At 50.7% G+C, this 19,367-nt stretch overlaps 8 protein-coding genes across 8 annotated transcripts; 5 read left to right on the forward strand and 3 right to left on the reverse strand.

Annotated features, from left to right (window-relative positions):
- Window positions 1-618: 618 nt before the first annotated feature.
- Window positions 619-2,712, forward strand: NCS54_01316000 (Hypothetical protein; the record flags this gene model as incomplete). Its single annotated transcript, XM_053158367.1, has 1 exon — window positions 619-2,712. One exon carries the CDS (start codon window positions 619-621, stop codon window positions 2,710-2,712), a length of 2,094 nt encoding a protein of 697 aa, XP_053014342.1.
- A 669-nt stretch (window positions 2,713-3,381) lies between these two features.
- Window positions 3,382-3,828, reverse strand: NCS54_01316100 (Hypothetical protein; the record flags this gene model as incomplete). Its single annotated transcript, XM_053158368.1, has 3 exons — window positions 3,382-3,578; window positions 3,641-3,733; window positions 3,792-3,828. 3 exons carry the CDS (start codon window positions 3,826-3,828, stop codon window positions 3,382-3,384), a joined length of 327 nt encoding a protein of 108 aa, XP_053014343.1.
- Window positions 3,829-5,668: 1,840 nt separating this feature from the next.
- On the forward strand, window positions 5,669-6,649 carry NCS54_01316200 (PKS-ER domain-containing protein; the record flags this gene model as incomplete). Its single annotated transcript, XM_053158369.1, has 1 exon — window positions 5,669-6,649. The coding sequence occupies one exon, from the start codon at window positions 5,669-5,671 to the stop codon at window positions 6,647-6,649; it is 981 nt and encodes a 326-aa protein (XP_053014344.1).
- Window positions 6,650-6,887: 238 nt separating this feature from the next.
- NCS54_01316300 (Fungal-trans domain-containing protein) lies at window positions 6,888-8,157 on the reverse strand (the record flags this gene model as incomplete). The annotated part of the gene is made up of 3 exons (XM_053158370.1): window positions 6,888-7,497; window positions 7,572-7,861; window positions 7,915-8,157. The coding sequence occupies 3 exons, from the start codon at window positions 8,155-8,157 to the stop codon at window positions 6,888-6,890; spliced, it is 1,143 nt and encodes a 380-aa protein (XP_053014345.1).
- Window positions 8,158-9,204: 1,047 nt separating this feature from the next.
- NCS54_01316400 (Pyr-redox-2 domain-containing protein) lies at window positions 9,205-10,434 on the forward strand (the record flags this gene model as incomplete). The annotated part of the gene is made up of 1 exon (XM_053158371.1): window positions 9,205-10,434. The coding sequence occupies one exon, from the start codon at window positions 9,205-9,207 to the stop codon at window positions 10,432-10,434; it is 1,230 nt and encodes a 409-aa protein (XP_053014346.1).
- Window positions 10,435-10,615: 181 nt separating this feature from the next.
- Window positions 10,616-11,555, reverse strand: NCS54_01316500 (Hypothetical protein; the record flags this gene model as incomplete). The annotated part of the gene is made up of 6 exons (XM_053158372.1): window positions 10,616-10,782; window positions 10,833-10,910; window positions 10,960-11,037; window positions 11,087-11,146; window positions 11,200-11,252; window positions 11,311-11,555. 6 exons carry the CDS (start codon window positions 11,553-11,555, stop codon window positions 10,616-10,618), a joined length of 681 nt encoding a protein of 226 aa, XP_053014347.1.
- A 1,850-nt stretch (window positions 11,556-13,405) lies between these two features.
- Window positions 13,406-14,571, forward strand: NCS54_01316600 (Hypothetical protein; the record flags this gene model as incomplete). Its single annotated transcript, XM_053158373.1, has 3 exons — window positions 13,406-13,957; window positions 14,009-14,317; window positions 14,389-14,571. The coding sequence occupies 3 exons, from the start codon at window positions 13,406-13,408 to the stop codon at window positions 14,569-14,571; spliced, it is 1,044 nt and encodes a 347-aa protein (XP_053014348.1).
- A 1,218-nt stretch (window positions 14,572-15,789) lies between these two features.
- On the forward strand, window positions 15,790-19,164 carry NCS54_01316700 (Hypothetical protein; the record flags this gene model as incomplete). The annotated part of the gene is made up of 7 exons (XM_053158374.1): window positions 15,790-16,042; window positions 16,113-16,462; window positions 16,530-17,141; window positions 17,219-17,347; window positions 17,415-17,588; window positions 18,318-18,866; window positions 18,955-19,164. 7 exons carry the CDS (start codon window positions 15,790-15,792, stop codon window positions 19,162-19,164), a joined length of 2,277 nt encoding a protein of 758 aa, XP_053014349.1.
- Between the last annotated feature and the right edge of the window lie 203 nt (window positions 19,165-19,367).

Here is a 19,367-nt window from a genome sequence, read left to right on the forward strand (position 1 = left end):
GACGTTGCCAACCTTATTAGCCTCCCTCACAACGTCCCGGCGCTTCGGGCCACCAGGAGGTTCTAGGCTTGGGTCACTATCGCTGAGGCTAACGCCAAGCTATCGAAAGAGGCTGGATTATTTGGGAACGGTTTCCAAATCCAGCTCATGCCCGCCGGTGAGGCTTCTGCTAACCCTTTCTCGAGCTCACTGAGCTGCGAGCGACAATGACTAGGCGCCACCGCAGAGCTCTCTGCAGCCAGAGGGCTGGATCACCATGAGCTGGCGCTTCCAGGACGGTCTAGTCTCGGGCACAGAGAGAAGTAATCCCCGCCGAACTAGTTGCATCACTCGGGGTCTAGATCGTCGGAAGCAATTGCCACCTCATGACTGTCGCCCTTTGGGCGGGAAAGGGGCGTAGATGGCTATCAACTAGATGGAGAATCTACCACGATGCAAACAGCCTCAGACTTGTATAAGAAGCCCGTCTCCTTCGCACTCATCTCAACTCTTCAGGCAACAAGCTTCAATTCAATCATTGGTTAACAGACACCAGCAGCTCTTCTCTGGTCTCACAAGGCATCTGCCCTTGCCAATTCTTTGTTTGCTCCCCCCGACTCTCCCTCCTGAACATTCACGATGTTGTTCAAGGCTTTCTCCCTCAACCTGCTCCTGACCCTCGGGTCTGTGGCCGCCTCGTCCCTCAGCGAGCGCGACACCTCCTCTCTCGAGGCTCGTGTCACCTGCGGCAAGAACACTCTGAAGATCGGCAGCAAGTGTTACTGCAAGTCCATCGTCTTCAAGATGGACAACAACGGCGACTGCGGCTGTGACGCCGGCTACAAGGTTTCCGGCCTCCTCTGTATCGCCGACTGCCCTGCCAGCGCCTACGTCAACTGGAAGAACCAGTGCGCTTGCCGCAAGAACTACCTCAAGTTCACGGGCGGCGACTGCAAGTGTGAGCAGGACAGCCAGACCGACGACGGCACCAAGTGTACCGACATCTGCCCCGGACCTCACAACAACTGGGTCAGCGGCACCACCTGCCGGTGCGATACCGACTTCATCGAAGCTACTGCTCCCGATACTGGCTGTGTCCGCGACTGCTCCAACGGTGCTACTCCCAACGGCGATTCGACTGCTTGCGTGTGCAACGCCGACCACTTTGTCCTGAAGGCCAACGGCAAGGAGTGCGAGTGTGACCCCGACTACATCCCTGGTGAGGGTTCCGACGCTGGAAAGTGTGTCCCCAAGTGCATCAACGGCGCTACCCCCACCGGTAACCACGACTGCGAGTGTCTTGCCGATAACTTCAAGCTCACCGCCAACGGCCGAGAGTGCGAGTGCAAGGATGACTACGTTCCTGGTACCGGTTCTGACGCCGACAAGTGTGTCCCCAAGTGCTTCAACGGCGCTACTCCCCTGGACGACCACACTGGCTGCCAGTGTCTTGCCGATAACTTCAAGCTCACTGCCAACGGCCGAGAGTGCGAGTGCAAGGATGACTACGTTCCTGGTACCGGTTCTGACGCCGACAAGTGTGTCCCTCGATGCTCCAACGGTGCTACTCCCCTGGACGACCACACTGGCTGCAAGTGTGACGATGTCAACGCCCACCTTGTCAACGACGACCGCGAGTGTGCCTGCAACTCCAAGTACACCCTCGGCAGCGGCAGCCAGGCCGGTATCTGCATCCCCGACTGCTCCAACGGTGCTGTCCCCAAGGATGACCTCACCGGCTGCAAGTGTACCGACACCAACGCTCAGCTCACCTCCAGCGAGCAGGAGTGCGAATGCAAGTCTCTCTTCAAGCCCGGTACTGGTGCTGATGCTGGCTCTTGCGTCCCTGACTGCGGTACGGCTACTGCAAAGGCCGACAAGTCTGGCTGCGAATGCACCAAGCCTAACTTCCAGCTCAAGGACAACCAGGTCGACTGCGAGTGCACCCCTCCCTTCGTTCCTGGCACCGGCGCCAACTCTGACAAGTGTGTCCCTGTCTGTGTTGGTATTGCTACTCTGAAGGCCGACGGAAGCGCCTGCCAGTGCCCCAGCCACGCCCACCTCAAGACTGGCGGCGTTGAGTGCGACTGTGACACCAACTACAAGCCCACCACCAAGCCCGCCAAGCAGCCCGCCTGCGTCTACGACTGCGGTTCCGCCAAGCTGAACCCTACCTTCGACGGCTGCACCTGCGACAAGCCCAACACTGAGTTCAAGGATGCTGCCACTGGCTGCGGCTGCAAGGCTGGCTACACTGGTCTCTCCCGATTCGGCTGTGTCTCTGATTGCGGTACCACTGACGCCAAGTGGAACAGCGCCAAGTCTGACTGCATCTGCAACGTCAAGGCCTACACGTACACTCCTGCCAGCGGCTCCACCAGCGCCAGCTGCGCTTGCGAGAAGTCCACCGATGTCTACGAGGAGGGTGACGGTGTCTGCCACGAGCCCTGCGGCAACGATGCCGACTGGAACAAGAAGTCCCGCGCCTGCATCTGCCGCAAGAAGGGCATGCAGTTCAACAACGGTGCTTGTGCTTGCCCCAAGCCCGATGAGCAGAAGTGGAACGGCTCCAAGTGTGTCGCCGACTGCGGTGATGACGCCCAGTACGACAACAAGCAGGCTCGCTGCGTCTGCCTCAAGCGCGGCCAGAAGTGGGCTAACAAGGTCTGCTCTTGCGACCCTGGCTTCACCTGGAAGAACCAGAACAAGGGCTGCGTCGCCAACCCTGCTTGAGAGATCTCCTTTACGAGCGCGGCTCCTGACTTGGGATTTTGACGGCCCACATTCATTAAAATGTCATGTTTCATGTTAATGTCACCTTCACTTCTTGTCTTGGTTGAGTTACTGAGAGGGAACGGGATGGTTTCTTCGACTCACAGTACATAGTCCACACTCACTACTAAGAGCTATATTTACTTGCTAATTTACATTTTTGTGTTTTTTTTGGAAACTATTTGACTCCTGCTCTCTGTGCCCTTGTGATGAACACTGTTTCTCCAACCTTGTGAAGTTTCTGTAGGACTAAAATGGCCTCCTGCTTTTGAAAGACCATATTCCTCATGCCCTTGATCTACCATCCACTGGCCTCTGACTCAACTAGGCTACAGATGCAATTTAGGAGCGCCAAACGGCACTGATGCTAACCAAATCATCCCCCAAACAGGCTTACTCTCGAGCCAGGGATCGCCCTCTGCAAAGGTTCACTCATGTGGTACCTTAGTTCTCTAACCTTGTTCGTAGCTAGGAGTCGAAATTGATGGGACATTTGGTGGTCATGAATGACAGCGATGTTTATTTTTGAGTGGAATAGAGATTGGTATATTTTGATATTAAACTCCAAGTGAACCCTGGTTGCCAGAAGCTGTGAGTCTTGTCGAAGCTTTCCCTCTCCCATAGCTCCCTCTATACGCCATACGTAAATTCGCGATACTTCTTTTGGTAGTAGTACGTCGCCAGTCCGCCAGCAGCACCAAGGGCCAGGGGAATTGGTGCCCTACCTCCTGTCTTGATTATCCGGGGGATAGCAGAGCCGGTAAGAAGGACGCTGTTTCCGAGGGCAAGCTCGGCGCCATAGTCCTGGTTGGTCTTGAGAAGGTAGCCTAGAGCACAGTGGTGAGTAAATAGGACAGCCGATTGTTAATTCTTAAGGGAGTTTTCATACCGGCGTAGGCGTACGAGACGCCCAGTCCTAGCCCCGCGACGAGAGAGGGTGTTGAGCGGGTTCGCAGGTAGCCGGCGGTTCCGCCAGCTGCCACTGTTCGAAGTCAAGATTAGCCGTGGATACGCAAGAATTGACACAGATTGAGACTTACAAAGACCGGCAAGGGTAAAGGAAGGGTGTTCGGCCATGGCTTAGACTTTAATGACACTCAATGGCACTTCAATGGCTTCCAGAAAGTTGTTGCGTGATGAGAACTTCGGGCCAGCGAAGGGAGTTCGGCGCGGCCAATCAGGGTGACTAATCAATGACAAGGCCGAGTGAGTGGATGACGAGATTCGGTCCTCGGGGTTGAAGAAAGTCCGAGCTCAATTAGATCCGGTTGGCTCCGGAGAAGATAGGTCGACGTGATCGGACAAGGATGATTTAGCGCTCTAACAACTATGGCGGTAATTTGGCGCTCTTATGTTAGAGCCTTAACATCCCGACCGAGATCTTCGGCATGTTTTCAAGTTGAGTGTCCTTTCAGTTAATAACATTAGTTAACGAATTGCGCCCTGGCTTGAAAGGCCTATTTTTTTTTTTTTTTTTTTTTTTCCATAAATCTTCAGGCTGGGAATATTTTTCTGTTTCCGAGGCGGAAAACTCACATCAACAGTCAACCAAACCATCGTTCTCGAGCCGGGAAGGATGAACAGTACACACTGTCCGAGAGACGTCTGGGTTTCATTACACATGCCACTGGTCTCAATAATTTATTGACACATAAGAGAGTACATGATGATGGTCCAGCCCAAAGCCCACCAGATGAGTTCCCTTCACCATCCCTCACCCAGGACAGTTAGTCCCTCATATCCCTGCCTCATGACTTCAGTGTCGACGAAAAACACAGCAATCACCTTGGCCCTCTTGTGTTGACTGTTGTTCTATCCGACTGTGTGGTGGCAGCCAGGCTGCTCGATGAAACTTTCTCCGACCTCGTACACCTTGGGTGGATTGCCATTCATGCCACTCAAAATGTGTCCCTCGGTTACAAGAGCCATAACTGTAGCCCTACTATGGCGATGGGGAGGCGTAAAGCCGTTTGGAGGGTAGTCGAGCTCAAGAGCGATGATGGACTTTCCAGGTGCGCCTTTGAGCTCGTAGTCATAGAGTACTCAGACTGTCTCTCGTGACCGAGTCCTGTGAGGCACACTGAGTCAATGTACATACGATTGAAAATTCTACTGATTGCAACATACTGGGTTTTTTTTTTTGGCTTTGGATTCCATTTTGGGAGGTTGGAGGAGAACCAAGGCAATGGGAAGAACATGTTGCGAATTTGACGAATGATGATTATGCCATGGTAATCACTATTTATTCTTCGATAATGAGCGTCAATGACGGATACTCATGACATGATCTCTAATGCTCCTCTTCCATGTCAAGCTATTGAGAACGAGTATCCGGATGGTAACTCGACAGTCGGGAACTACAAGCCGGAATATTGAGTACCTACCCGTGTCAGGGGGGGGGGGGGTAGTACAGTCTATTCGCACTGTATCATAAAGCCAGTAAGGTAAAGGTAGCATAATATTAAGAAATAATCACTATTAGGTATATAAGTCTATTGCAATAATAAGATAGCTCTATTTAAGGTTTATTATTATATTCTAATTCTATTATAATTAAAATCTAATATTATATAATATTTTATTAATTTCTTATCCTAAACGCCAAGGTATTACTCCAACAGTGTAAACCAAGTCATGTGTTATACTGTCCTGGACCCCCTTCACCCGGGTAGGGAGGTTGATCAGGGAATCCCCACTTCGATTGCCGATTCACCGTGTAAACGGATTCCCGATGCTCCGCCCAAGTGCGCCAAGATGGCTGACCGGGAACCCAGTAAACAGTGGCATCAATGAGAATCGGATGGTTTGTGATCTATTGGTGCTCACTATTTAAGTCTTACTTCTTGATTATCTCTAGTATTGGGTCATCATTCCTTCCATATTCTACCAAGAGTCACCGCCATCAATTATCACCGCAATGAAAGCCGTTCAAATCCTGGGCGATAAGTCATGCCCCAAAATTGTCACCAATCACTCTCTGAAGACCCCTGAGCCTGAAAATGACGATATCCTTGTCCAAGTCTACGCTGCCGGAATCACTGGCGACGAAGTTCTATGGCCTGAAGTCTACAACACCCCAACTCGAATACCAGGCCATGACATTTCTGGCGTCATCTCTGCGTTTGGTCCAGTCTATAACGGACCTTTGAAGATTGGCCAGGAGGTTTTTGCATTCTTGGATGCAGACCGAGGTCAAGGTCAAGCCCAATACGTCATTTGTTCCCCCGACGAAGTTGCTCCGAAGCCAGCATCCATCTCACATGCAGAGGCGGCTGCGCTGCCGATTCCGGTTCTGACAGCCTGGGAGGCAATGGCTGAACACGGAAGAATTCAGTCTGATATGAAAGTTCTTGTTACTGGGGCGTCCGGTGCAGTTGGAATACTGTTCGTCCAGTTTGTCAAGCAGGTGGTTGGAGCCCACGTCATTGCCTTGGCCTCAGCTCAACACCATTTAGCTCTTACGAAGCTTGGTGCAAGCCAAGTGGTGGACTATAATACTCCAAACTGGGAAAGACTAATCTCGGATGTGGATGTTGTCTTTGACACTGTCGGCGGTGACGTCTTGGCGAAGGCTTGGGAGACTGTCAAGGAGAACGGTGTCATTGTAACGGTTGGAGATCCGCCGCCGCCCTGGGCCTTTGGTCGGGGAACCGCTGTCGAATCTATCGGGAATCCAGGCGTAAGGTATCTGCACTTCATCGTCTCTGCCAACGCGGAAAGGCTACGGAAGGCATCGGAGATGATTGATGGCGGGCGTATCAAGGCATTGGCTGTTAAGGCTTTCCCGTTCCGCGAGGCAGAAAAGGCCTGGCTTCATGCCCAGCAAAGAAATCGAGGACACAAGGTCGCGATCGAGTTTGATGATGTCAGTCATGAGTTATCGGCAGGGAAGAAGTAGGAGGAGTAGGGGCAGATTGTGTGGATAGCTGTAATATATTGTTTCTTGTCTATGATCCTGTATAAGTTGTGAGTCGCTTCACAAGTCTCTTAAAAGGCTCAACATAAAGTACTGAGTACTCAATAATAAGAGACTTCACCGGATCCAAAGCTCTTGGCGGACGGGGCTTGGATGTAGTAATAAATAACATGTAAGAGATGCATCAGCGCACTGCGTCAAGACCAGCGGGCTCTTATCATTACTGCCCTGTCCACCATGCCATATCTGTGGCGAAATCACTGGAACTATACCATCCACATACTGTATCCATATTCGCAAGAGACACCAGAATATCATCGTCACTGCTCAGCTGTCCGCCTTCGGAGCCAAGTGTCTCCTGCCCCTCGCCGCCAGAGAGGCTTGGTACTCCAGTTGACTGAGGAGTGTTGCTCTTTGTACTTTTTGGCCCTAGCCCAAGCACATGCCGTGCAATCATCTGAATCTCCCGCACATTCCTAGCTGTTCTGGGCCATACCTCTCCCAATGCTTTCAAACACCCAATGGTCATGCGGATCTGATCTCTTGCTATTGCCAGCTCCTTTCCCTTGTGTAGGAAATTACATGCTGAGAGTAGGGCCAACGTGCCTTCGCTCACCATGCAGGTGATGAATGGTGTGTGGTTGAAGGGTCGAGCTGGCAATGCGAGGAGACGAATCTGAGCTTCTACTGATCTCAGAACACGTATTGTGTGTACGTTGATTAGATCCGGTGTGGGGGAATCGGCAGGAGGATCCCGGGCACAGCTCGAGACACTCTCGATGGCGTTGAATCTGAGGTCTGATAGAGGTCTGTGTAGGCCGATAGTTGCACTGAAAAGATCAATCTTCAGTACCTATATGCGCCTTTGAAGGCGTCTACAGCAGAGTTCTTATCGGAGACTTACACATGGATCACCAAATGCGCTTGGAACATGAGCTCATCAATGATGCCTGTCTTGGAAATGACTTGCTTGTCATCTTTGGGCAGTAAAAGAAGCCATGCATCAACCACAGAGTCGGCAGCCTCAATGACCTGTGTTGAGGCTTCCTTGACAGCAACTTTTGGTGCTATTGAGATTGCCAATGCTGCACATCGTACGGCGCCAATGAGATACGCGAAAGAAGAGAATGACGTGTCGTCGGAAGTAAACTCACGACACTCGAACTCTTCCAAGGTCTTGGGCTCGGGGATTTCCTGTCCAAGTCTCAGCAAGAGCTGCAAGAAAGACGATGGTATCTATAACTTACACCTGATTCATACTCGGACTCTTCACAAGGCAGTTCAACTGTAGCCTCAACATCTAGCGTCGCAAAATTCATGGCGCCCAATGTGCCTGCGTAAAAGGCATCCACGATGAACAGCATCCACCACGTCCGTCTCCAACATTCTACCAACACTGGGTCCTGACATCCGTTCTCTGTGGCAAACTCTTGACGGGGCAAGCTGAACGGCAACATCCATTTCCCGTTTTGAGTCTTCTTTGTATCCATGCCAGAAAAGCGCTATTGAGTACAAGAGGCGGCATTGTACCATGACCGGGTCGTTTGGTGATACTTGTAAGAAACAGAGTTCGACAAAGTCTTTGAACGAGGCGGACCACTGCTTGGAGTCGTGAATGTGGCCGATGAACCGTACGACAGCGACCAACGGCTTGAACCTGGCCTCTCTGCCCGGGTCTTGGCAAAGCTTGATCAAGTGTCTTTTAGGGAGGATGAAAGGATGAAACCTGTGGAAGTCCTTGTAGTATAGGTTGACGAGAGCATCATTCTCGATGTCCTGGACTCGAACCTGGGGTGTTGTTGGCGGTGTTGGGCGAGAGAGGCCCTCGTCAAGACCAAATCCGCCTAATATGCTAGGATCATCAGGTATTGTGAAACCAGGCGACAACAGCAGAGGCTCCGAATTCTGACCGGCCGGGGCCTGGGGCTGTGGGATGTTTACTGGAGCTGGCTCAACGCTGCCCAGAGACGGTAGACCCTCCGCCGCGGCGAGCCGTTGCCGCCGTTCTGCCAATGCCGCGCGATCCAGACCACCTCTGCGAGAGCGGGCGTAGAGGCACTCCCTAGTGGCTTCAGCACATCGAGTGCATTCTGGTTTCTTGCCATCGCATTTGAGGTGGCGTGCGCGACATGGCAGACACGCCAAAGAAGAGCGAGTGGCTCTGCTATTTCGAGCTGGGACGTCGCTGTTGGAAGAACTCATTAGGCCGGCCTATGAGGTCATACGGTGTTGCTTTGGCCTGGGATGATGTTGTCCGGTCTAACTTTGAAGGGGTTGAGTATGGGAACCCGGGTACTCGGGTATCCGATGGGTACCCGGTCCCCACCGGCCGGAGCGCGGGATAATTGGTTCCCCGATTAGGCTATCTCCGGAGATGCAAAGCGTCTTGATGAAGACAAACAACTCTGGGATAGAGTACAAGGCAAGATATTATATAAGCTCAGGGCAGTTGTATACAGATAGATCATCCAAATCAATGCAAATTTTTCTGTTCCAGGACTACACCACTATCACCATCACCTTCAACACTCATCACCATGCCAAGCAAGATTGTCATCATCGGTGCCGGCTTTGCTGGCGTCTGGAGCGCTCTCTCAGCCAAGCGCCTCATCAACCTCAAGGGAAAAGAAAAGGACGTCGATATTCTTGTCATTTCCCCAGAGCCATCCTTGGTCATGCGTCCAAGACTTTACGAGGCCAACGTTGCCGGCATGAAGTACCCGCTCAGCGATCTATTCGGCTCTGCGGGCATCAAGTTCTTGCAAGGAACAGTCGATACCATCCAGATCGAAGCACACACTGTCAAAGTCCGGACGGCTTCTGGTGGCGAGGATAGTGTGCAATACGACCGACTCATCCTTGCAGCGGGGAGCGCAGTCGTGAGACCTCGGGGCGTTACGGGGCTTGAAAAACACGCATTCGACATTGACACTCTGACCTCGGCTGCCAACCTTGAATCCCACCTCGAGGGTCTTACATCGCTTCCGCCAAGCCCAGCTCGTGACACCATCGTCGTGTGCGGAGGCGGCTTCACTGGCATCGAGCTTGCGGCCGAACTTCCCAAGCGGCTTAGCCAGCATAAAGGCGCCCGTATCATTCTGGTTGAAAGTGCAGATGAAGTTGGCCCAGAACTCGGACCTGGCCCGCGTCCCACCATTCTTAAGGCTCTGAAAGACCTCAACGTTGAGGTCAAACTCGGATCTCGAGTCGCAGCTGTTGACTCCAAGGGTGTGACTCTGGCTTCTGGTGAGCGTATTGAGACATTGACGGCCATCTGGACTGCAGGCCAGAGAGCTACGCCTCTCACGGAGCAGATTCCCGGGGCCAAAGACTCGCTTTCTCGTCTTCACGTTGACGAAAACCTCCGTGTTCTGTCAAGCGAGGACGTTTTCGCCACAGGAGACGCTGCTTATGCGCTTGCCGATACAAAGGGCCATTATGCCTTGATGTCTTGCCAGCATGCACTTGCACTCGGCCGTGTATCGGGCCACAATGCTGCCGCAGACCTACTCAACGAATCCAATGTGGCATATTCGCAGCCTGGCTACAATTGCTGTCTGGACCTTGGAGGATGGGGTGCGGTGATTTCTCGAGGCTGGGATAGAAACGAGCAGATTACCGGAGACCTAGCGAAACGAGGCAAGACCTTCATCAACCAGAAGGTCATCTACCCTCCTGAGAATGTGAACGAAGCCATTCTTGCGGCTGACCCTGCTACGCCAACTGGGGATGCGCATTTCAAGATTCTTCTTGAAGCTATGGCCTAGGCGGTCTATGTATAAGGAGACACATTTTCTGTGTGCCCCGATCTTACGTTGATGTTGGGCATTAATTGAAATAGATCCAGATAGACAGACTAGACAGATACTCGCTACTATGCATAAATTGCTTATTTCCAATATAGAAATAGGTCTCTGATTACACACTCACGCTGCTTGAACGAATCGTCTAGCTTCTGACATTAAAAGTGTGGGAGTGAATGTTGATGGTGGTCACCTCCCAGGTCTTACCACCGTCCGCTGTGTGCAATCCCGAAGAGTCGGCCTCGTTGATACCCAGTGTGTTTCCAAATGACTTGTCGGCCTCGTTCAAGATGATGGTTGTGTCAAGGTATTCTAGCTTCCATTAGCTGCGCGTACTGTGAGGATGAATACCAGGAACTTACGATGGGCGGCTACCGTGCCGACGCAAGCATCGTCTTGACACTCAACAGCGGTGCCCCAACCCTCGGCATGACCAGAGGCTATACCGTGTCAGTGGTCTACACACTCAGGTCAATCTTTGTTACTTACAAGTTGAGAGGGACGAGATAACAGAGCCACCAACTGTGACGGTCTGGTCGTATTTGCTGGTAGCGTCATTGTAGACGTCTAGCATCATGTTAACATCATAGCAGGTAAGGGGTCGGGTTGAACACACAGTGAATGGTGAGCTTGGTGCCAGCCTTGGCTGGAACTTGCTTGCCACCGAGTTGTTCTCCTACTTGAATCAGTCCTGGGTTCCTTATCAAGATATACGTCACTGTAGATTACCTTGCAGTGTGCTGGCCCATGTGCACCATTGCCCTGCGCTTGCACCACATTCCCTAACTAGATGTCAGCTATTCCGCTCGCTGCCCAGTCATTCTCGGGGCTTTCGCTAACCGCTTAGGGTCCGAAAACGCAACCGCGAGAGCCTGGATAAGATCACCACCACTTGTCCCCATGCCGGGCCACAGAGCAAGGCGGTCCTTGGGAGGGTTGGGAACCTTGGGCAAGACAAGTGTCGTGGTGGCTTCGCGGATCCATGACTTTGTTGGGCCCAGGGAGAATGCAGGACCGAAGCCCACAATGTTCTGGCAACTCGCCAGCTGTAGGAGGCCGAGAAGGCTTAGAGTCGAAAACTGCATGTTGGCTTGGGTAGTGCGGTGTTGTCTTTGTGAACTATTGTTGCTGGTTGTGAGAGTGGTGAACAGGTGTGAGAGACTCAACCTGATATATCCAAATGCTTTCAAGGTAGGCCTGTTACAATTTACGAGGCGGAGAATCACTACATAGTATTCCACCTATCAAGTCTTAGCGTGCATAGTTGTTTCATGCCATCCATAGTGGGGTGTCCTCCGTGCTAATAAGTCAAGTGCCGATATTCCGATCAGTCTGGTGTTTTGAGGAACCCCTGGTCGTCTCCTGTTACAGGCTGTTTCCCCCATTTTGCGAACGACACAGACTCCGGTGCCGGAAGTAGGTGAAAGTAGCCCTGTAACCTTGCCTTCTGACGTTTCAAGACCCATGAGCCCTTTTGATGGTCTGTTTGTCAGTTGCGGCTCGGGCAAACGATATTGTCCGAAGAGATGGTGTCGAAACCCATCGTGTTGCCACGAATGAGAAACGGCCTCCTGGCCTGGCCGGTGGAGTTGTTTACCAGTGGAAAGACATTGTATTCTCGCATAGAGATTGTGTAGCATTGGGCTAACTGATGCGGCCCTGTCCCTTCTTTTGGAAGGGGACTTTTGCCATCATGTAGCCCGCGGTGATAAAGAGAGACGATTGACAGCAGACTTCAGAGAGTGAGATCCATCATTCGATCTTGACGACTATGTCGAGGGACTGCATTTTGCTGTGGATCATGAAGGGAATATTTGAAGTATACGAGTTCGTGATCGCCCAGGAAATTCTCGCAAAGACTCGTCTGTTCTCCATGAATTGATTATTGTTGTTAGTACCCTGGCGTTGTCCTGTCACGGAGGCTTTTACTCCGAGAACGGTAACAAGATGCTTAGAACAGTCTAGCCTGGGCCCATCTGCCAGAACAGAAAAACTCGCCAATACACAGCCCTGACCTTCTCACTATAGTACACGTGTGATGCTGTTCTAGACTGCGTGTGTTTTGGCATCCGCTTATCCGTATTCTGCAAGCCATTGATGTACCAAGACAATTGTGCACTTGCTTCTTCCTAGCTTCCATTTGCGTCTGCTGCGTGGGTGCGCTGTGGCTGGCCTCGTGTTGGACAAGCGACGACGCGTATTTTACGCACACCACATGGCACCTAAGGCAGCGACTGTAGCTTCAACCATTCAGGCGGAAGAGATTGTATACATTACCAGTGACCATGACCAGGTCTTGGGCCTCTACTGTACGGTCCAGTTGCAAATCATTGACTTTGGGTTCCAGTTTTGTTAGACTGGCCCCAATCAAGGTTATTTAAGTAACATTTCACTTTAAGGTTAATGCATCCTATCAGATGTCCATCAAAGATGGGCGCAGTCTCTGTTTCATAAAGCACTTACGCGTCTGCCTCTATTTCTGGTGCAAAGAAGTTCAGCTGTTGTCTGTCCCCCCCACCAAAATGTCACTACGTAACGTGCTGCGTAATCTGCTGCATGAGCTGACTGCCCAATCGTGAAGAGGCTTATTTGGATCTTCTGAGATGCGAGTTTGGTCCAATCGGCATCAGGATGCCGCCAACGGGCTGGGGCTTTTCTCCAATAAGAGGCTAATTAATTACCCCGAAGCCCGACTTGCAAGGCACAATGGTCCATAATGGCTGAAGGAATGATCATGTAGTTGAACAGTGATTTTGGAATGAAAGAAAATATTGTCAAACAGAGCTAGAGGTGCCACAGAATGGCATAAAGACTCGAAGATGTCCCCTTGGACTTGGCCATCACACTGTACCTATCCAACTAACCCTACGAGATCTTCTACTTGGACTTGTTGAACCCTTTCTAGCCTTTTCAAATCATTACTCTATCATTCATCATGGTCAAATCGGATCGTCCCCCTGCCAATGCCTTTGTGGCTGCTGCTCGCAAGATCTATAACCCCATCGGCTTTTCCAAGGGCTACAACTTTGTCTTATTCTTCGTCTTTGCAGGAGCATTGATGGGGTTTTCTCTTGCTAGGCTACAGTATCTCGACTATGATGGGACCTTTTGTGGAAAAGATGGTCAAGCCGGCATTGGTGAATGCTACTTTTCCGGCAGAGGAGCTCCCAGAATTGGTCTCTTGATGCATCTTGCTACGATCCTCCCCGCCGGGCTACTCGTATGCTTTCAGTTTGTCCCAGCAATTCGACACAAAGGCATACTCTTCCATCGAATTAATGGCTACATAATTCTAGTTCTATCGCTCATCAGTACTGTTGGTGCTCTTATGGCCGCCAGGCATGCCTTCGGAGGGGGCTTGGAAGCTCAACTTGGGGCTGGGTTTGTGGGGATCGCATTCATCACCTGTCTGTTCTTGGCGTGGATCAACATCAAGAGGCTACAACTGGAACAACATCGAGCTTGGATGCTTCGAGGCTGGTTCTACGTATGTCATGGCTCATGAGTTTCCTTCTGTGCTAACACATGACAACCACAGGCCTCGAGCATTATCACACTCCGAATCATCATGATTATCATGGCCTCCATTATAGGGTCAAGCAACGATTACTTTCAGCCTAGGATGTGTACCCAGATCGACTATGTTCTTGGCGAGTCCGACACAAGAGCAAGCTACCCCGATTGCGACAGCTTCTATACGGGAAAGGATTTGGATAAACGGGTTCTGGTCAAGGCTAATATGGGGGATGAGGGTTCTGATATGGAAGTTGGCGCTTCGCTTGGCCTTGCCTTTGGGCCAGCTCTGTGGTTGGCATTCGTTATCCACGCAATTGGAATCGAGATCTATGTATGTTCTCATCTCCCTCATCCCTGGGTGCAATCTGCACTCATCGCACCGAATTACTGACCATCTTACAGCTGCGCCTGACGCCCATTGAGCATGAGAGATTGAGGAACATATCCTACCTTAGACAACAGGAAGCCGGGATGAATCATCCTGGAAGAGCTGGACTGACAGCCGACCGACTTGGTGATGCTACAATTTGGAGGCCTATAGACTCCACGAGGGCACCTGATGAGGTTACGCGATTGAACAAGTAACTCTCCGGTGCGCAGTGCCAGCGGAATATCTGTAATTCAGGACAGAAGACGGCCCGTCAGTGGGAGATTGGGTCAAGATGATATGATAAAGAAGCTACAAGGCCTCGTATATTCTTGGATTAGAGGACGCCCTCTTCAAAGGTCATTATGAGTGCTGCAGCTTCCATTACCGGGCGATTAATTGAATAGAATGACTTTCGTGTTCAGTTTCCCTTGTTCCCTCTGTTTTCTGTTCTTCTTCTTTTTCTCTATTTAGTCTTCATAGCACACGCATGGGTGGGCTCCTCTTGAACAGACAGCCTGGCACGGTGACAAGATCGCAAAAAAAGTACCCTAATGGAAAGCTCATCATCTACCGACAGGCTTGTGCAGGACATAAAGTCAAGGATGGATGCTAACTAATGCATCAACAGCACCACCTCAGCCCCTCGTTGTTGCAGCAGTAAGGTGGATGATCTGCAAGTCGGTCTGGTGGGTAGCCACGTCTGCCATAAAGAGATGAGTGCAGAAATCGCGGTTTCAAGACGATCTACCCAGGAGGAACATGGATTCAAGGCTATAGCCCAGCCATAAACAATGTCGTTATCGATGGGTGATAAATGCGTTTTGGGCGTTTTGGGCGTTTTTGCCGCTCAAACACTAGTCATTAGCATCAATCTGTACAAGATATCTCTGCCTGAGTATCAGTCTACGATGCTACGTCCTGCTGTGGCCATAGTCTCACCTAGCGAAAAACAGGAAGCGCATAACGCGGCAACATTTCCATGCTGACACGACACGGGGTAGACTTCTGCAATTGTCATGCAGCTGTGGGAACCCCGCATGTTCATGACTCGAAAGTCAAGATTCTGCGGGCCGAGGCTCTTCAATGCTCTCGAATTGACGCATCGTGACTGGGTATACCAGTGCCCAAGACCCATACAAAACCGCTTCGAAAACCCAGGCTCATCCCTGCCATCTATGATCGACATCCGAGAACAAATCGCGATGGATTCATTCGCTTCCCAAGTCCCACAAGGCCTATCCTAGAGGCCCATCACATCCCCGGCCGCTTAGTAGACGGTGGAGAGATGTCCCAGCTTAGGCATGCATATGTTGTAGTAGCAGCACAGTTGTCTCTTCATAGCCCAATGTTCAATTTAAAACCTGGGGGGCGGTACCAACCCTACGATGGACAAGCGTTTGCAAGTTCAAATCTCAACGCTACTAGAGCACGAAATGCTGGTCAACACGAGTCTTAAAGTCACTCTGGGTGAGCTCCATGGCAGCCAAGCCTTTGTCACTCTCATAAAGATCTTGGCTGTTAGCAATGTCTCCTACCTCATTCTATGGCTCGTTCATGCTCTTTTCTTATCCAACCTGCGCAAGATTCCAGGGCCTTTTCTCGCCAAACTGACTGGTCTGTGGGAGGTCAAGAAGGTGGTCACAGGAAACATACATGGAATCATGATTGACCTGCACAAGATTCACGGTACTATACCTCCAATACTCAGCTATCCTCTAAAACGCGATTCGGTAGGCACTAAACTAGCTTGAGCCAGGTCCTATCGTGCAGATTGCGCCCAACCGATACGACTTCAACACGCCTGAAGCTGTCAAGACCATCTACCGGATTGGCAACGCCTTTACGAAGTCTCGCTATTACGACCCATTCGGTACCCCTGATTTCCATAACCTGATGAACGCGCTGGACAATAAGGACCATGCAACCTTGCGAAAGCAGATCGCGTCCCTATATACCATGTCGGCCTTGTTGTCTTACGAGCACTCGGTCGATACTCAGACAATCATTCTAAAGGAAAAATTGCTAGCCTTTGCCAGCCGTGGAGAAATCGTTGATCTCCCCCAGTTCCTCCAATTTTACGCTTTTGACGTTATTGGAACCATCACGGTGAGATATCTCACACTACGACACATCCCAGAAGACCAGGCCCTAATCTGATATGCTTTCACTCTAGATTGGCAAGTCGATGGGTATGATGGAATCCAGCACCGATATGTACGACACCTGTCGGGCTCTAGATGGAATGTGGCATTATATCGCAGTATTGGGACTCATTCCTGGCATACACTTACGGTATATACAACTCGCCAAGGTTCTTGGCTTTACACCTCCGACAAAGGCTCTGGATTTGTTCATAGACACCCAGATACAGCAGTACACGGAAGCCATGGAACGTAAGGGCGGTGTTAGAGATGATGAAGACACCTTTCTAGCCAGAATGCTGAAGTTACAGGAACAAGGAAAAGCTACCAAGAAAGACACTCGACACTGCGTGACGATAAACATCGGCGCAGGTTCTGATACTACAGCTATCGGCCTCAGCTCTATTGTTTACTATATTTACAACAACCCACGCACCCTTAATCGTCTCCGCAAGGAACTTGATGAGTTTGCGGAGGCAGGGGAGTTATCAGATCCTGTGGGTTTCCAGCAGGCACAGAAGATGCCATACTTGCAGGCTGTCATCAAAGAAGCCATGCGGCTTCATCCTGGTGTGGGTACGCAACTCACGCGCGTCGTACCCAAGGGAGGTGTCGTCATTGAAGGCCAATTCTTTCCAGAAGGGGTAAGTAGAATCCCTTGTTCTCTTTATATGAAAATGCTGGAAGAAGGCCCAAAAAGCACTACTAACTAAGTGTTCAGGCGGAGGTGGGCGTCAATGAATGGGCTCTATACTACAACCAAGACGTCTTCGGAGAGGATGCAGCCAAGTTTCGGCCAGAGCGATGGCTACAACCCGGTAAAGATGTTAGAATCGCAGCATCTTTTGGGGTATGTGGAAATATCCGTCTTGGAAACTCACACAGACAAGAGGCTAATATCAGTGCCCAACATCTAGTTCGGCGCCGGTCCCCGATCATGCCTTGGAAAGAACGTTAGCATCCTAGAGATGTCCAAAGCCATTCCTCAGATTGTGAAAAACTTCGATATTGAGCTTCAACAAGATGAATCGTGGAAACATGAGTGCTGGTTTTTTGTCAAGCCAGAGTTCGAGGCACAGATTAAGTTGAGGGTTCGTTAGCGAAAGTTATCACATACGAATAGCTTGAGGAAGTGAAACCCTGGTCTGGGACTCCAAAACGACGCATGGAGTGGATGGAATGCACAATATGGAGCAGACAACACGATTAGTTGCGATACGGACGCCTCATCAAGTGTCAGGCCAGCAAGTGAGCCGTTCCTTTCCATGAGCATCAACAGTCAACTCTGCCAGTAGACTCTTCTGCCACAAGTAGTACTAATTCTTAAATTGTAGTCAAGTAGGTGGGCTATCCCATGAATCTGATGTACCAATGTGCACAAAGACTCGGATTAATTTCTCAAGGTATCTACCTGCCTACTTCCCAGGGCCCTCTTTCTATCCTGTAGTCATCATGGAGTGGAGTTCCATGTCCCCCTCAACCCCTGCACATGTGGCTGATATAACAACCGACGGGGTAAACTCCGCAAAAGTCCGCAACCCCAAAGACCGACACTGGCTCCCTAGGCCCCGCCATTTGCAGACGGAGTTACGCCATAAATGGCGATGACCGGAGGAATTCGGTCATGCGATTTGTAATTAGCATGATGTGTTGAAGAGTAGTAAGCGGAGGGAAGAATGAACATACTTGGTCGAGTATAAACAGCCCGTATCTTCTCAGACTTGATATACCTGAGTGACAGACGCATTGCAGCTTCTTCCTATTTCTATCGTCAGGTCATCTCCATCAAGTCATAACGATCTCCTGACTCCGACGGATAGCGGTCATGGCTCAAGACGCCAAGATCATCTTCTACACCAACCGCCAATGCCCTTGTACATGCTCTTCTGTCCCGTTCTGCGAAGACGAAGCTGACCAACCTTCTCCAAGATGCTCACCGCGTTCATATCACTTTGGCTGAGCTGGGAATCCCTTTCGAGGAGGAGCAAATCGACCTCGAGGTTCCAAGAACAGAGGCTTACTTGAAAATCAACCCACGCGGCAAGGTCCCAGCGCTAAGCTACAATGGCAACATCATTACCGAGTCTGCCATCATCGCCAAGTTCCTCGCGGATGCGTACCCCTCACACCTTGTGCCACCATCTAACTCTGTAGACGGTGCTCTTCGCCGCGCTCGCATCGAATTCTTTGCCGATACCTATGCCAACAATGTGCTAGGACTGCTTTACAAAGGCACCTCGGCAAAAGCTGATGCTGAAGCTGACAAGATTGGTCAAACATTGGTCGAGAACATTGTCAAGGAGATTGAGCCAGAGTTGAACGACGCTGCGCCGTATTTTGGAGGGAGTGACAAGATCACCCTGGCAGAGGTTAGCTGATTCCAAAGTCTTCGGCCTTCTAGGACATCGCCGCGCTTATCAGCCACTATTGGAACTGTTTAACTGACTGCTCGCACAGGTTTTGGTAGCCTCCTTTGTTATCCGTCTGTTGTCGTTGGGCAGAAGTGGAATTCTATTCAAGGAAGCACTCAGCGAGCTGGAGGCCAAGGCTCCGAACTTTGCGAAGTGGGCAGCTGTTTTGCAAAAGACCCCCAACATTATCGACATCTTTGATGAAAACATCTGGACAACGAAGATTTCTGAGAGAATTTCTGCTGCCCGGGCTTGATCATGAACCTCAACCCATGTATAAGTCAATGTAGTAAGGGGGATGGCAGAAGCTGTTCTAAGCCTGTCATGGACGCTTGATAGTAGAAAATGGTCATGAAAGAGAAAGAAGTTCTGGTTTGCTAGGAGATTGGTCATGTGTCCTCCTTCTGATCTCATTGCGTGCCTATGTTTTATCTGTACAGTGAATCATCCTGTGCACAA

Source organism: Fusarium falciforme, chromosome 11 (genome assembly GCF_026873545.1).
Source record: "Fusarium falciforme chromosome 11, complete sequence".
Lineage (NCBI taxonomy): Eukaryota > Fungi > Ascomycota > Sordariomycetes > Hypocreales > Nectriaceae > Fusarium > Fusarium falciforme.